General features: G+C 33.4%; 1 protein-coding gene across 1 annotated transcript; it reads left to right on the top strand.

The window, feature by feature from the left end:
• The first annotated feature begins 172 nt into the window (after positions 1–172).
• Positions 173–15,678, top strand: Ire1 (serine/threonine-protein kinase/endoribonuclease Ire1). Its single transcript, XM_013314024.1, has 14 exons — positions 173–449; positions 530–647; positions 2,517–2,768; positions 4,094–4,288; positions 4,396–4,636; positions 5,067–5,634; positions 9,521–9,705; positions 11,862–12,011; positions 12,133–12,272; positions 12,880–13,070; positions 13,563–13,696; positions 14,120–14,267; positions 14,622–14,810; positions 15,125–15,678. Exons 1-14 carry the CDS (start codon positions 378–380, stop codon positions 15,587–15,589), a joined length of 3,048 nt encoding a protein of 1,015 aa, XP_013169478.1. The 5' UTR covers positions 173–377; the 3' UTR covers positions 15,590–15,678.
• The last annotated feature ends 1,129 nt before the right edge of the window (positions 15,679–16,807 follow it).

Genomic DNA, 16,807 nt, shown 5'->3' with positions numbered 1-16,807 from the left:
AATTTGGTAACATAAACGCTGTTATTCAAAAATAGTTTTTTTTTACAAAACCGGTAACTTTTTATTGGGAATATTTAGTAGTAGTACTAAGTATTACTACCATTACTACACACTCTTTGGTCTTGTCAATGTGACAAGTCTCGATGATTTTGACAATTTTGTTGATTTGCGTTTGCAGTCTGGAAAGAGCAAAAGAAACACTGAATTTTATTCCTGAGTTTGCACGCGTTGTTTAGTTGTTCTCGTTTTACAATAACAGTCATGGAATAGTTCGGGAGACTTCTTTGTGTTGAATATGTTTTTCTGTTAAAGAAGTATTTGTTTTCCAATTAAATAATGGGATTTAAAACATCAGGTTAACGCGTAAAACGTGTAATATGAAGTTACTTGCTGTTATACTGCTTGTGGTAGGCCTAGGTGGACCTATTTGTGCTGAAAAAGAAAGAAAGGTGGAGTGTATTCTGGTTATATGTTGAAATATAAGAATATAAAGTGTAGTATCGATGAGTAAACAACGTAAACATTACAGGATAGCACAGAATTATCGCGCGCTTTGGATGACCGGCCTTTATTGTTTGCCACCTTAGGTGGTGGAATGGTGGCGGTGGAACCTGTTACAGGAAATATTATTTGGAAATTGAAAGATGGTAAATATTCATCATTATATGAGTAATAAATCACCATTTTGATGTAAAAGTAAATGAATGTACCAACAAGTATTTCAAGGGTTATAGACTAATAGCCAAGTGAAAGAAGTGTTAAGAATAATGAGGTAACAAAATATTTCATACAATGTTACCAAAAAAGTAACAAACTTGGCATATATTTTTAGTGATAAAAAGATTATGGGATTCATATCAGAAATAAATTGTTCTAGAAAAATACAAGCAGATTATTAAAATTGTAATTATTAATTATTAGAAGCCTAATCTTGACAAATTCCAGCCAGTATTAGTGTTGATGATGAGAATTTTTTTAATTCAACTATAAATATAATATGTTTTAAATATGATGTTGTTTACTAATATTGTCTTAAGAGTATTTTCACTATTTAGAAGTTAAAAAATTAAATGATATTTAGTTTTATTTTTAGAGATGTATTTTCATGTACCTTTTTGGTAATATTGAGTTCATAAATTTATTTTGCTGATGCAATCACTTTATAACATTATTCAATAATAATTTCATTATGTTTTTGCTCATTTAAGTTTAAATATTGGTTTTAATAATTCTGATGACTATTCATTATGTTTTGTTTTTTCCATTACTTAAAATATTTTATTAATAGGTTTAAATGTCATTCATTGATAATATCACCATGTGTGGGTAACTCCAGCTTACGCAGCACCTGCTTAGGCATATGTCGGTTATCACAACAGCTTTATCACTGGCTAAATGCCAGACACATATTTTATCTACATTTGTACATTTTTTTATCAATATTGAACATTATGTTATGCTCTAATACATTATCAGTGCAGTAAATTAGTTATTTGTTGTTATTGCTGTCATTCGCAGATTGTAATAGTTACAACAAAAAAAGTGTATATATGAATATAAAAAGACTGGCATGTCATCTGCGGTTGCTATGACGATATAGATGTCTATTGGTCCACCACTCATTTGCTTTGTTCTATAAAAAAAATAAATAGATTTGCTACAATTTTAAATGCATTTTAAAGACTATAAAACAAGTTTAGTAAGAAACCTAACCTTTTTAATATGTATTCAAGCCATTGAGTTGCAGTGCAATGAAAAAAATATATGTACACAAAAAGACATTAAACAATCTCGTTACATTTATATTCTACATGCAACTACAAATGTTTTGAGTCTTTTGCTCATATTCTCGTACTAATGCATTCAGTACTTTTCATATGATTAATGCATAAATAAAATAAAAGTTAAGTCATTTTACAACCACTTGCAAAGCGAGTTCACTATAGTGTTTTTATTTTTCATTGTTATGAATGTCAAGGTCAAGTTTATCGATATACATCATGTTTACATTGTCATGTATTGATAATGCCACTGTATCATTGCAATATTTAAAATTATAATTACTTTTATGTTGACATATGGATATTTATTTAATAGTAACATACTTTTGTATAAAGAAATAATTTCAATCAAATACAACATACTCTATGTTGAGTGTAAACTCTTCTACGATAGTAACTGCATATTTTAGACTGTTGAAATTTAAAATTCTAGTCTAGACCATTGGAAATATAAACACTAATATCAGAATTTATTATCCCAACAACTACTATCTTTTTAATTACATATGTTAGCAATAAAAATGATTATCTTAGTACACAATATTAAAAATGATTCAAGATTACCGGATTACGTATCAGACTACTTCCGTCGCCCAAATAACTTTAAACTAACACCTTGATCAAAAAGATAAAATTACATTTTACTATGATAATGTTAATAAAAAAGTACATCCCGAGTGTGGTCGTGAAGCTGAAAAAAAGAAATAGCGTTGTTTACATTGTTTTTTGTTTTAGAGCCAGTAGTAAAAGTACCCAATCAGCATGCAAATCTCATGCCTCAATTCCTGCCGGATCCTCGCCATGGTTCACTTTATATGTATGGACCGAGGGGGGACAAACAGATGCTCAAGAAGCTACCATTTACAATACCAGAGTTGGTTGCTAATGCACCATGCAGGTCTACAGATGGGATTTTGTATACGGGGAAGAAGAGTGATACATGGTTCATGCTCGATCCATTAACTGGTTCGAGGGAGCACATTTCTGGTATGTTCGATTCCTATTTCTTTTTTTTACGTTTTTGGCATTTTAATGGTGGGTTTCCACTGTCGTAAAATATTTCGGTACTCTTACCAAATGTTTAATACATTCTATGCCACAATAACTTTTTGTGACAGTGAACTTATAGCGGTTGGTGGCATTGAAAGTGTTAAATAAATATTCTTATTAATAAACTCTGTTTATTGGGTATATCCATGTATAGCTATAGCTATATATAACGAATTTACATAATGTACTATACCTCGTATTCGTACTGCGCAATGATCTTAATCTTGTTCTATTTTTAAAAAATGTTTATAATTGTTCAGCCATCACAAAGGCTAATTATTACAAATTTAATAATTTTCCCGTAAACAATTATAATAAGTTGCATTATGACCAAGTTATCCAATTCACACAGAACTATATACGTATGTATTTAAATGTGGATATTATATAACTAAAAAGGATATCTTTTTAGTTCATGTTATCCTTCCTATTATATTTCAAGGTAACATGTAGACTGATAATAAGTATTTTAACTTATTAAGTCATTTAAATCGTAAAATGAAATAGAATCATTCAAGAACTTTCCACAAGTTTCAATACTGGCTGCAAATATTTGACCGTCGCGTAGGTGCACCTGTTTGTAAAGGTGGATTTTGACTGTCGACACTCGAATGAGAGTATATTGTCATCTCTCACATTTACTTGTTATAAGTAGAGACAACAATATGTTTTAATACAAGAGCCGCGGCAGTAGAATTTCACGGTCACGATAACCTCGAACATTCGAAAAAGTTTCGCGACTATTCCGGCGCTCGTCTGCGTATAGATAATTACTTTATTTATAAAACAAATCTTTCTACAAACCGATAGCCTTTATAGGTTTTAAGATAGACAATCGATAGATTTGATTGATTTTTTTTAATCAAATCAGTAATATTAGTTTAAATTTCGTTTTTATTTACGATTGGCTATCGCCCGCGACTCCGTTCTTGAGAAGTTAAAAACTCATTGGCAGACTATGTGTTCTATGTTTTTCATCTCCAGGAGATACCTTATAACAATTTTTACTACTAGTATTTAATAACATTTTATAACATTAAAGTTACGGTTTTCTATGTAGGGTATATGATGTTCAGATCGTGCCGAGATCCCTTTCACTTTGAAGTTCTATCATAAAAAAAACGTTTAACACTCTCAACGCTGACTGTAAGAACATAAATTCAGAATAAGGAGAGTTACGTTAAAAAGAGCATAAAACTGCAGCAGAGCACTCAACTGTCAAAATAACTAATGCATACAATTTAAAATGATAATAATTTTAGGTTTCGATAAATCGAAAATATTTAAGAATGATGAGGACAATACATGCGAGCCAGACAAGAGGCGAGGTGTGTATGTCGCTCGGACTGAGTATAACATACTGATGCATGACTCCAAGAACGAAAACCAGAGGTGGAATGTCACATTTTATGATTACACCTCCCATGCTATGGGCAAAGAGATGTTGAACGATTATGGTATGTGCTGAAATTCGTTATTGGTAATGCCTTGCCCCATTGTAGTAAATCTTAGTGGCATTGAACGTGTTAAGTTTTTGAGTAACCTTATCAATATCACTTTTAAGGTATAATTCATTTCACATCTACTTCAAATGGTCGGATAATGTCATTTGACCGTAAAACTGGGGATTTGGTTTGGTCCCATAATTTCGAGACTCCAGTGGTTGCAGCATATTTGTTAGATAGAGAAGGACTGATCTCTGTCCCTTTCAATTCCATCGGAGATGACACTCTGGATCACATAATGGAAGACGCGACGACACTAAGGAATGGTCAAGGAATTAAGAATTCTAATATTGAATTGTAGTAAGTTAATACTTAGTTCGTATTTTATTTGTCGGCAAGAACTAACTAACCTGTTTTTAAATAGTGGCTTTATTAAAATTGTCTACATAAGTGTTATTAATTTTAATCACACACGTTCAACGTAATGTGCATATTGAAGGCGATTAAGTCTTGGTTTTAAGCATTAATTTCTTAATCAATTTTTAATTTTCAAACGTAAACTTTTGACTATGGAATTTTTTTTTGTTAGCAGTCAAATTATTTCAATGAAAAAGGCATTTAAACTATTAAGCAGGAAGGTAATGTTTGTTTATCAAGACACGGGAAAAACAAATCAATCTTTTTATCTTATCTTTTGTCAATTTATTTTAATTGATAAATTGTAGGGTGATTAGCAAAATTTTAACTTTTTATGTTTGTATGTTTTTGTCAACATAAAAATCCATTTCAGCCCTACTTTATACATCGGAGAGCACAACCACGGTCTTTACGCGCTGTCTTCATTAGTAGACAAGAACACAGTCACAATATCAACTGGTTACACCCATCCTCTCCTGCTCGAAGGACCAGTAGCTGAAATACAAGCTAGTACGGAAGCGCCGACTTACGAACCATTCTCAAACATACATTACAAACTTAGCGATCTAAATCTCCATGTATCACCACCTTATCTTCTATTAGGACACTATAAAGTACCAGAGTTAACCACATCTTGGATGCCTCAATTACCAACCGCGAATTATCTTAAAGTACCAGGACTTAATGGGATGAAGTTAATAAACGGACGAATGCAAGCAGAGACAGAAAAAGATATGGAAAATGAGACTAATCTTAAATCTAATTCTGTATCAGTGTCGGTACAGACTGATGAGTTGTTCGAAGGTTTCGGATTTAGACCGGACTTGTGGTACAAGCAGGGCTATGTGTGGTTACATCAGCAGGAGAACAAAGCTCTTAAAGTCGCGTTGATTATACTTATGGGATTAGTCGTCGCTATGTTCTGGTACCTTCGATATCAGGTGAGTTATTTTCACAATTGTACTTTGCTTTCAATTTTTTTTACTCTAAATTACAAATTCGTCTCGTTATGGTTTAATGACTATTTTTTTTAATTTATGTTTTTCATGGCTTTTTCATATTAAAATAAAACTAGCTAAACCCCAATTTCAACCCTTTACAAACCTTTATTTCGCGTTAAAGTAGCCTATATCCTCTCTCAGGCTCTAAACTATATGCATACCAATTTATTTAAATCGTTTCAGTAATTTTGGTGTGAAAGCGAGACATACAGACAGTTAATTTCGTATTTATAATTTTAGTAAGGATGTGTGTTAATAGATTTGGGACGTATAAAGTTTCAGTGCTATCGAACTATTCAACCACATGGCTATTGTGATTAGATAAAAACAGCTTATATAAGTGCGTTAAGCTAATTATAAGTAACTTTATCTGCTGTTGGGATGTCCGTTCCGTTGATCTAATAAATTAACGGATCTATATTGATATATTCATTATAACCATAATGATGGTACACCAGTACACCGTATATGAATCATTAAGATTGTAATTAACAGTGGTAGAGCCCGCTTTAACATCTTCGCACGAATTGGCCCGATTCGCCCGGTGAAATACCACGACCACACAGAAGACAGGCGTGAAGTGGAAGCAATTCCGCGTTTCGTCTGATGAGTGTGCGTCCCGGAGGCCTAATTTAGTCCTCTTTCCCTTTCTACACTTTTTCTTATAAGGATGGGAAGTGAAAGTGGACTTTCCGGATGAGAGGATGCATGGAAATGTTTTCTTTCTGTGCATCCTCTCCTTCGTCGATTAAAGGTAGGCAACGCAGATGCAATTGCGTATGTCAGTGGGCAACGGTCGCTTCGCTATTTCAGCGATTTCAGGTGGCCGCTCGCTCGTTTGCCACCTTATGATATAAAAAAAAATGACATCGTAGTATCATGGTTTAGTTTTTTTTATATATTTTGGATTAGTAGGCATTGCAACTTCAGGTATGTTGCATATACCTGTTATCGACGGAAGAGAAGACGCACAAAAAGATAATATTTCCCCTTACTATGCGTCCCCTCCTCCATCAGTTCTACTTCCTCATCCCTTCCATTCCTTATAAAAAAGGGTGGAAAGGGAAAGAGGACTAAAATTAGGACTCAGCCTCCTTTAAAAATACGTTACGTTGAAATATCGAGAAAATAGTTCGTAATCAAACCAGTGGTTTAATGACTTATCGCTACATCGTATAAATTCCATAAGAACAAAGTATTTTTAATTAACATGCTACGTTGTATTTTTTTATTTGGAAGTCCTTACCCCCGAATAACCTTAGTTTTACTTTCTTCGGGGTTTAATAAATACATTATATATTTTTATAAAATACTAGCTGGTGTCCACGAATGCGCGCGGAATAAAAAAAAAACTTAATAAAATAAAACAACGTTTAATCCTTTCAATATTACAACACAATAACAAAAACATGTGTAGTAGTAACCTATGTGTTCTTCCAGAATATGTTCTACGTCTATTTCTAAATTTGTAATATTAATTAATAAGATTATTTTGTCATTGTCATCTATGTGTGAGTACACATTTATTCAGCACTGTACTATTAAAGTAATTATAGTCTTTCCAAGGATAAAAGAAAGTATTATCGATTTGTCTGTCGATATGAAGTCGGTCCTGTTCATATGTGTCGCTAAATAATAGACAATTGTTTTGAAAACTGTTACTTATACGTTACTATAAACGGTCATAATTTTTTTTACATATTCTTTGTATGTATCATTGATGAGTCATATATATTTAGGTAGCATGACTTGCATTTTAATAGTTCTAAAAATTGAACATATGAAGCTTTGTAACAAAGTTACGACCATTTATTTATATATTTTTCGTCTTCAAAGTTGAGTTCAAGCAATCAGATAATAGCAACCGATCAAGCCGAGGTTCGACCCTCTCGGGCTCCCTTGAAGCGGAATGCTAAACGTGTAATGAGTGACAGTCCCAAGCCGAGGTCCCCTCTCGGGGGCCCTTGAGTCCAGTCACTCCATGGAGCGTCCACCTAAGCGATCTAAGAGCTCGGTTACCTCCCAATCCGGTAACAATAACGAAGTAACAGCCCGAGCCGAGGCTCCTGAGGGAGCCTTCGAGTCTTATTACTCTTAAACGAGGTTCAGGCTAAGCGCAATCTGCGCTCGGCCACCTCAAGCCCTGTGAAGCTGTAAATGCCTCTTCAAGGCAAACAGTGACTACTCAGTCACAAAAAAAAAGTTGAGTTCAATGACTTAAGATTTGCCATAAAAGTTAATTTAAGTCATATGTAACAGACATAGTGGCAGATTAGAGATAGATTATATTACCGTATATGCGAGTTGTGTCATATAGATGTAGCATTTATAGATTTCAACACAACATATAAGGTTTTGCATATTAATCTATGTAAACTTGCCTCTTTTTTAACTCTTGTCTTACGATAGGCAAGATGGATCGATGTTTTTAGAAAATATTGTCAAAACTTCTGCATGGATCTCGCTGATATTAGGCATAGATGTACACAATAGTCTGGAAGAAAAAATAAACTACTAATAAAGTCTTTTTTCTATCCGCGCGGACGGAGCCCCAGGCGACAGCTAGTTAGTTTATAACGTATGTAAGAACATTAGGTGAATTTGATGTTACTATTTTAAGTTATTTTATAAAGATCTTTGTTGTGTATATGTTTTCTTATTTATATTGAAGTATGAAGTGTTTTATGTTGAAATTATTGATAAATGTTTTATATATTAACATATAGCAAAGCAATTTTAGATCTTTGCGCATGGGTTAGATTTTATATATAAAGGCGAATGTTTATATGGATAGATTGTTTGAAGGTATCTCCGGAACGGCTAAACGGATCTGAAATTTTTCATAGATGTACACCATAGTCTGGAAGAAAACATAGACTACTTATTAATATTTTTTATTACCGCGCGGACGGTGTCGCGAGCGACAGCCAGTTTGTTAATAAAGTTAAATTCGCGCTACAATTTGTTTGGAATTCTCGTCATTTCAGTGTAACAATTACACGCCAATTTCCTTCACATGTTCTTCAGTGCCGGCGAAGTGTATAGCTTGAAATTTCATTACATTTGTACTCTATGACAAAAGGAAAATGATTTATTTAACACTAGCTGTCGCCCGCGAAATAAAAGACTTAATTAGTATGTGTTCTTCCAGGTTATGTTTTACATCTATGCCAAATTTCATCAAGATCCGTTGAGTCGTTTCGGCTATAACTTATAACACACATCCATTCATCTAGACATGTGCGATTACCTGTTGTTTTTGTTTTCCTTTCGTTTAAGTGTGGATTTCCACTGCATAAAACATATTGTTTAGTGATAATGTATGTACATTATCTCTGTTATCTCATCGTTTGTAATATTTTATAGTATTGAAACATATCTTGATTTGCGTTAATGCTTGTAAGTTATTCTTTTGATAGCGTTTTACGTGTGACCCAATTTCCGTGATAGTATTTTTATCGGTTCAGTATAAAACTATCTTTAAATACCTTTATGGGGCAGAGATTTTGTTGTATAATTTAACCCTTAATTCGATGGTGTCCAGTGTGATGAACAACTAATAAAAAAAATCTATTGAACTAGTTTAGAGAAACTTACGTATGACTTTACTAAAAAAAAAACAGTTTTTTGCTACAAAAAATTTCGTCGAATTAAGGGTTAAAAAGTAATAGCTTTTTATTGGCATTTTATATTAGTTTGCCTATAGCTATGTAGTAACAAAAAAGTTCTTTTGTCCCCATGAAGTGTTCTTGCGCTTTTAATTTTTTTTTCACATGGTAATCGTCAAATTAATGATACAGCGTTGTCATTATTCGTATGTTTTCAGGCGAGGGAGTTTCAGCAATTATCTCAAGGTGGTTCCCGTGGCTCCACAGTATCCAATGCATCCTCTCAAGGCGAGGTGACTGGTCAGCTTGTTGACCTCGGGGATGGAGAGGTCCGTATTGGCAAGATAACTTTCCATACGGATCAAGTTTTGGGCAAGGGATGTGAAGGAACTTTTGTTTACAGGTTGGTTTATTGATTTTGAATTTTAAAATCTCCGTATTATAACTTAAACTTATTATCCACTTTTATACTTTGTGACCATGAACTTTGTGAACTGCGTTAAATTTATTTGTCAGTTGATATGGAATGAGGTGTTAATATTTTTTGTTACTAAAAGGAATATTTTCCTATAGACTTAGTATCATTTTATTTAAAGAATATTTTATTTCAAACTATTATATTAAAAAAAACCTTTGCTAAAATCACCAAATGGCTATTTCTAACCGTATTATGTATTCGATTTTTGAATTTCTTCTAATTTTAAATTTCATTTATAACAGTACTAACTGTCGCCCGCGACTTCGTGCGCGCGGAAATGAAATAGTCGGAATTTAAACTTAATAAGTAGACTATGTGTTCTTCCAGACTATGTTCTATATGTGTGCCAAATTTCATCAAAATCCGTTGAGCCGTTCCGGAGATACCTTCAAACAAACATCCATCTAAAATCTAAATATTCGCATTTATAATACGAGTAAGATAAAATTAACAAAAATACTAATAAACCAAATCGATTAGAATTTTAAACCAAACCTTTGTTTTGGTTTATGTCTTATTAGGTTTCGGATAAGAATCGTGCTGTTTTAACTTGAAGAATCGAAGTTACAAAGGCGATAGTTGTATTGCAAACATTGGCGAATGTTTGCACTTTGTGTTCATAGGCCGTTGACTTGTTACGTAGTAAGTTTACACAATTTCACGGTGTATACACAAAGTTTTCAATGTCACATACATTTGCGTGTGTTTTATAAAACATGCCCCCGTCTATTCGACCTTGTATCGAATGCATTATAAATTCACTTTGAAATATAGACAATTATGAACTGTGCGTAATAAACTATGTAGCGATCTATTATTATGTAAATGATAGCTGTCGCTCGCGACTCCATCGGTGCGGAATTAAAAATAAACTTAATAAGTAACCTATGTGTTCTTCCAGACTATTTTACTTCTTACTAATTTATAAATGCGAATATTTGCATGTCTGCATGGATTCATGTATGTATGGATGGATAATTGTTTGAATGGATTTCCAGAATGGCTGAACGGATGTTGATGTAATTTGGCATAGATGTAGAACTTAGTTTAGAACACTAGGTAACTGATTAAGTTTATTTTTAATTCCGCGCGGATGGAGTCGCGGGCGAAAGATCGTACTCTATACATATGGGAAATTTCAACAACATCCGTTCAGTAGTTTTGGAGATATCTTCAGAACATCCATCCATCTAAACATTCTCATTTATAATATTAATATGATTGTCTATGGTATTGCTGAATATCGATTTTTACATGAATTGTCTGAATAGTGTATGCATTTTAACTAATAATTAATAAAAGTTATGTTCCCTAAACAATTATAATTAACCATTGATAACAAAACTTCCTTGTTTGATATAAAACAGCATATTTTATATGAATTCGAATCAATATCCGCCTTCTTGTAAAACTGTAACTGATAGTAGCTTCTTTTTTGTGGCTGTTTTTAAGTCAATGAAGGAAACTTACATTTTCCGTTAGAATGGATCTATTTTTTTTTAGTTTAAAATCATAAATGTACCACTTTACCGTTAATGTCCTCAATAAAGACTTATTAATGCAATGCGGGCTTAAACTTTCATACTGTGACGATAAACATTGTTTTTTTTATCTTTTTCTACTAAATAAAACTTTAATTATAATAAGAGTGATAAAAAGTAGTTAAAATTTACATAAATTTAAATATATCAATATTAAAAGTTCCTAAAGTTTATTTTACGTGTGTTAAAATGACTATAAGTTAAAGGTAACTTGAGAATATTTTTTTAAATTATTAGTTGGCAAACGACCAACCTGGATTCGCCGAAATGGCGCAGCAACTGCAACCCATAGGCAATTGCAGATGCGTTGCTTAACTTTAATCGATGGACGAGGGGACAAGAGGGGATACAGAAAGATAATGTATCCCCATTTAATGCGTCCTCTCGTCGGTTATATCCACTTCCCCTACCGTTCCCTTTGTTTATTTGATAAGGGTGGGAAGGGATACATTATTAATGTCTCATTTTCTAAAAGAGAGTGAGAGGCAATGTAGTTTGATGAGACGTTACTAATATATATTCTATGGTGTTGGTACACAGAGGCATGTTCGACAAGCGCGCTGTGGCGGTAAAGAGGTTGCTGCCTGAGTGCTTTACGTTCGCTGACCGCGAGGTGGCGCTACTTAGGGAATCAGATGCGCACGCGCATGTTGTACGTTATTATTGCACAGAACGGGATAAGCAATTCAGGTGACTTATTAGTTTTTAATTACATATAATTTGTTATGTTTTATTGTATGTTTGTGCTTCTTTTGAATGTGCAGTTTGTTGGTTGGTACTTTTTGACATATCGCAATTTTACGTCTTTCAGGTACATAGCATTAGAGCTATGTTCAGCGACTTTACAGGACTATGTTGAGATGAAATTAAACTTCGAATGTAAGATAGATGGTGTGGAAGTATTGAGGCAGGCGACATTGGGACTGTCACATCTACATTCTATGGATATAGGTATGTATAATAACCTTTTTGTCATATAATATTAACTACCCTTTTTATATTATTCTTCGCTTTATCACAAAATTAGCTGTTGCCCAAAACACCATCCGCGCGGAGTTAAACAAAAAACTTGATAAGTAGTCTATGTGTGCTTCCAGACTGTGTTCGACATCTATACCAAATTTCAGCGAGATCTATTCAGCCTTTTTACGATATCTAATAAACGTTCATTCATCCATCCAATGTGTTCGATTTCCGATTAACATATGTATATTTACCCACGTTCTAACGGTGAAGGAAAACATCGTGATGCAACCTGCACATATCTGAGAAGAAATACAAAAAATATGTGTGAAGTCAACCCGCACTTGGCCAGCGTGGTTGACTATGGCCTAATCACCCTTAACTTAGGGTAGGCTCCGAGACCCTCGGTGGGGACGTATAGTGAGCTGATGATGATGATGATTGATCTGATATTAGCATTTAGTAAGATTTTTACAAAATAACTGAATAAAGTAATGGCCGTCATTAAAAAAAAATTGACGTTTCACTGTTTACTTAATAACTAAAACAAAAAGAGAAATAATAGTCATATTGACAGTTTAATTATATTTTCCAGTGCACAGAGACATAAAGCCTCATAATGTGTTACTATCAATGCCCACTGGGTCTGGTGAGGTGAGAGCCATGATCTCAGACTTCGGCCTCTCCAAGAAGCTGAACATAGGACGAGTTAGCTTCTCCCGACGGTCTGGAGTCACCGGTACAGATGGCTGGATAGCACCTGAAATGATAAATGGAGAGAGAACGGTGAGCTTTTGATGTTTATACTGAGTAGTATAGAATCTGGATTACTGTGAGTTTCTGATGTCAAAATCTCCGTTTAAAACATATTGTTATCTCTGTTTATTTAGAGATGGAAGACAGGGATGTCGATATGTTTCTGACCTCGGATACTTATATTTAGTCATCTAATTGGATTCTTTTGTGCGATAAAGTTTTCAAATAAATATATTTATTGATTTTCTGTGTATTAGTACTTCAAAACTCAAGGAGTTCTCACAGACTTGTTAAAAAAAAATACCCTAAGCGTCTGTTTAAGTATGTATTAAGTGCTTGTTTATAACTCATGGGCGTGGTCGTGAGATTTCATACATATAACATTGTATGAGAGGGTGACAAACATATCGTCTTCCCTGTCTTTCATCCTTGATAAAACAGAGAACAATATGTTTTAAACGGAGATTTTGACATCAGAAACCCACGGTTAGTTAACCATACTATATTATTTGTGTGTTGTAGACGACATCAGTGGATATATTCTCTCTGGGTTGCGTGTTCTATTACGTGCTGTCACGTGGCCAGCACCCCTTCGGCGACGTGTTGCGTCGCCAGGCTAATATACTTACCGGCGACTACAGTCTCGAGCAACTAGAGTAAGCAACTTTATATCTTACTAATATTATAAATGCGAAAGTTTAGATGGATTGATGTTATCTCCAGAACGGCTGCAGGGATCTCGCTGTTTTAGGCGTACATGTAGAATATAGTCTGGAAAAAAACATGTTACTAATAAAGTTTTTTTTTTAATTTATTTTCTATGTAATAAATTAATAAAGATTGTAAATGTCATGTTGTAATTTTTTTTTAATAACGTATAAATTTTATAAAAATGGTATTAATTTAGTTGGAAAACAACAAACGTATATAACACACTTGTACTAGGTTAAATTATGTTTTATATAAGCAATAATTATAGCAAAAAAAACATAAAGCAACTCTGCGAAAAGATATGAGACATCATAAGAAACACGATATATGGCCCCTGGTTTTTTTAAATTATCCTTTTGTATTTTCAGTAAAATCTTACCGGAGGAGGAATTAGTAGTAACAAAGATGCTGATCCGCGCGATGATATCAAGCCGGCCGCAGCTGAGGCCGCCCTGCGAGACTGTACTCAAGTACCCCATGTTCTGGGGCAAGCAGTCAATACTAAACTTCTTGCAGGTGAGACTAATTAGTCAACCTATTTTATAGGTTATTCTATCCTATTTATAAATATATAGGTGTAAACTTTTGCATGGAAAATGTTAATAAAATTACGATGAAAATGCTGCTTAAAGGGATTTCTAATATAGGAAAATTAAGAATACTATTCTAGTCCATTTACAATTTTCTTTAGTCTCTATCTCTCTTTCTGTCTATCATAAAGACGCTTGTATAACGATCTTTTTTTTTACAAGTTGTGGACAATTTAGTAAGCCTTAAATTTTTTTTTTTACAATTGTCGCTTAAGTTACTACGCTTAGTAGTAGTTGTAGTAGTAGTGTCAAATACCTTTAATTTTTTTTTGCATTCCAGGACGTGAGTGACCAAGTAGAGAGTTGTTCGTGCGCAGGCGCAGAGCATCCTCTAGAGCGAGGTGCGCGGCGCGTGGTGCGCGGTGATTGGCGCGCGCACGTGAGCGCACCAGTCGCGGGCGACCTGCGTGCGCGACGCACCTACCGCGGCGAACGCGTCGCGCATCTACTGCGGGCTATACGTAATAAGGTATAGACGATTTCATATAGCTAGGCGGCTTTGAACTTTGTGCGAATTGATGCGTAGAATACAATTTTAGGTTTAGCGGGAAAAAAAATAATTTTTATTTTTTAACAAATAAAATTACGATCGTACTTTTTACTAATATTAAATGCAAATGTGTGGATGGATGGATTTATATGTGAATGGATGTTAGAAGGTATCTGCAGAACGGTTCAAAGGATCTTGATTAAACTATAGATAATATGTAGATAAGATATAGAAGAACTCGGAGTCGCGGGCGACAGCTAGTATTATACTAAAATTACGCTTTTAATTTCCAGAAACATCACTACAGAGAGTTAGACAGTGAGGTACGTGACAGTTTAGGTAAATTACCGGACGGGTTTGTTACGTACTGGTTACGACGGTTCCCACTATTACTGCCACATGTTTGGGTACAGATGCAACAGTTCAGACAAGAAGACATCCTACAAGCTTACTACCCACACTCCTTCGCATTTAATAGAGACGATGTATACGAACTGACAGATGAAGATATCGAAGACCCACAAGAAATATGTGATCCAGATAAAAATGAATTATTCCTAAAAAGTAGAATATATTTTGATGAAAAGAAAGAACAAGAAAAATTTTATAGATATAAATCGCCTAAGAAAATTGTCGATTGGCGAAGTGAATCGTCAAATTTAAGGTTACAAGATGACGTCAGATTAAGAGATAGGTTTTATAAAAAGAAGGAAAAGAAAAAAGAAGAGATTCCAATATGGACTCTACCACCAAAGTAATAAGGCACAAATCAGAGTAATATATTGTTGTTATTAGAAACAAAGAATTTATTCGTTAGTATTTAATACTTATAAAGATTGTACATAGTTTTTATTAGTATAAAAATAGTCAACAAATGTACAGAGTAAAATTACTATTTATGTTACTGGCAGTTTTTTATAAGTTATATTATAATTATATTGTCACTATTTTTTTTAAATTGCTATTTTCTAAAACCAATTTGACATTTACTGTAAGTTTCTTAAAGAAAAATCGTGATTATTACTTAGGTAATTTTTCTTTTTATTCATATATACGCGTGTAAGCACAAACCCGGTTTTTTAATATATATTTTTTTTATTTATTAACTGTATAGCATTCTTACAGAATAAATCCTAGAATATTTTGTATCAAGACAGAAATAAAAAAACATGGGACCAAAATGAAAATAAGTTAAAATAAGATTCACTAATTACTACATTTATACCTTTTTGAGTAATAGATGTTTTTAAAATAAACCGTAACGCGCACAAATAATTTTTTTTTTTACAATTTGTGTGGCTTTAATTTCTTACTGTCACTTAAAAATCTTATACAACAATTAAAAAGTTCAAAAATCGATGGCTCCTACGTAAACTGTCGTAAGTCACAAAATTGCGATTTACTTTGTTTTGTTTTGTTTATAGATTTGATAAATATTAATTTCTGTATTTTTAAAGTAACGTTAGAAAGAAGTAGATCTAGGGAATAAGACAAAGTGCATTCGCTCTGAAGCGATTCCATAGCGAACTTCAAAAATGTATAAAATTGACAATAACTTTCGATAAGTCACGTGATTGTCGCGCGTCAGTACCATGTTGAAATTCGTTATGGAATCGCTTCGAAGCGAATGTACTTTGTCTAACCTCCTGTAGATTTTGGTTGCCTAGTCAATTTTCATGCATGATGCGTACGTACGTACGTAATCGTATTAATATTTAAAATCTTGTCTTACGTCTTGAAAAATACGATAGTTTATTTAAGAGCTTTTAAAAATATTTTCGTAAACCTCGTTTTGAAGATGTTAGTGAACTGAACCGATTATTTCATGACTTGGGTTATTATATTATTTTTATAGTTTTTTTTAGATAATGTAAGAGTTAAGTTTAACCTACAGTTTAGAGAATGAAATGCACAATGCAATAGGTAAAAGTAATATTAAGATAAACATATTTATATTAATCAAAATTCAACTTTTG

This window comes from Papilio xuthus, unplaced genomic scaffold, assembly GCF_000836235.2.
Source record: "Papilio xuthus unplaced genomic scaffold, Pxut_1.1 DF827542.1, whole genome shotgun sequence".
In the NCBI taxonomy this organism is placed as follows: Eukaryota; Metazoa; Arthropoda; class Insecta; order Lepidoptera; family Papilionidae; genus Papilio; species Papilio xuthus.
The sequence above is the reverse complement of the archived record's forward strand: the minus strand, read 5'-3'. Positions and strand labels throughout refer to the sequence as shown.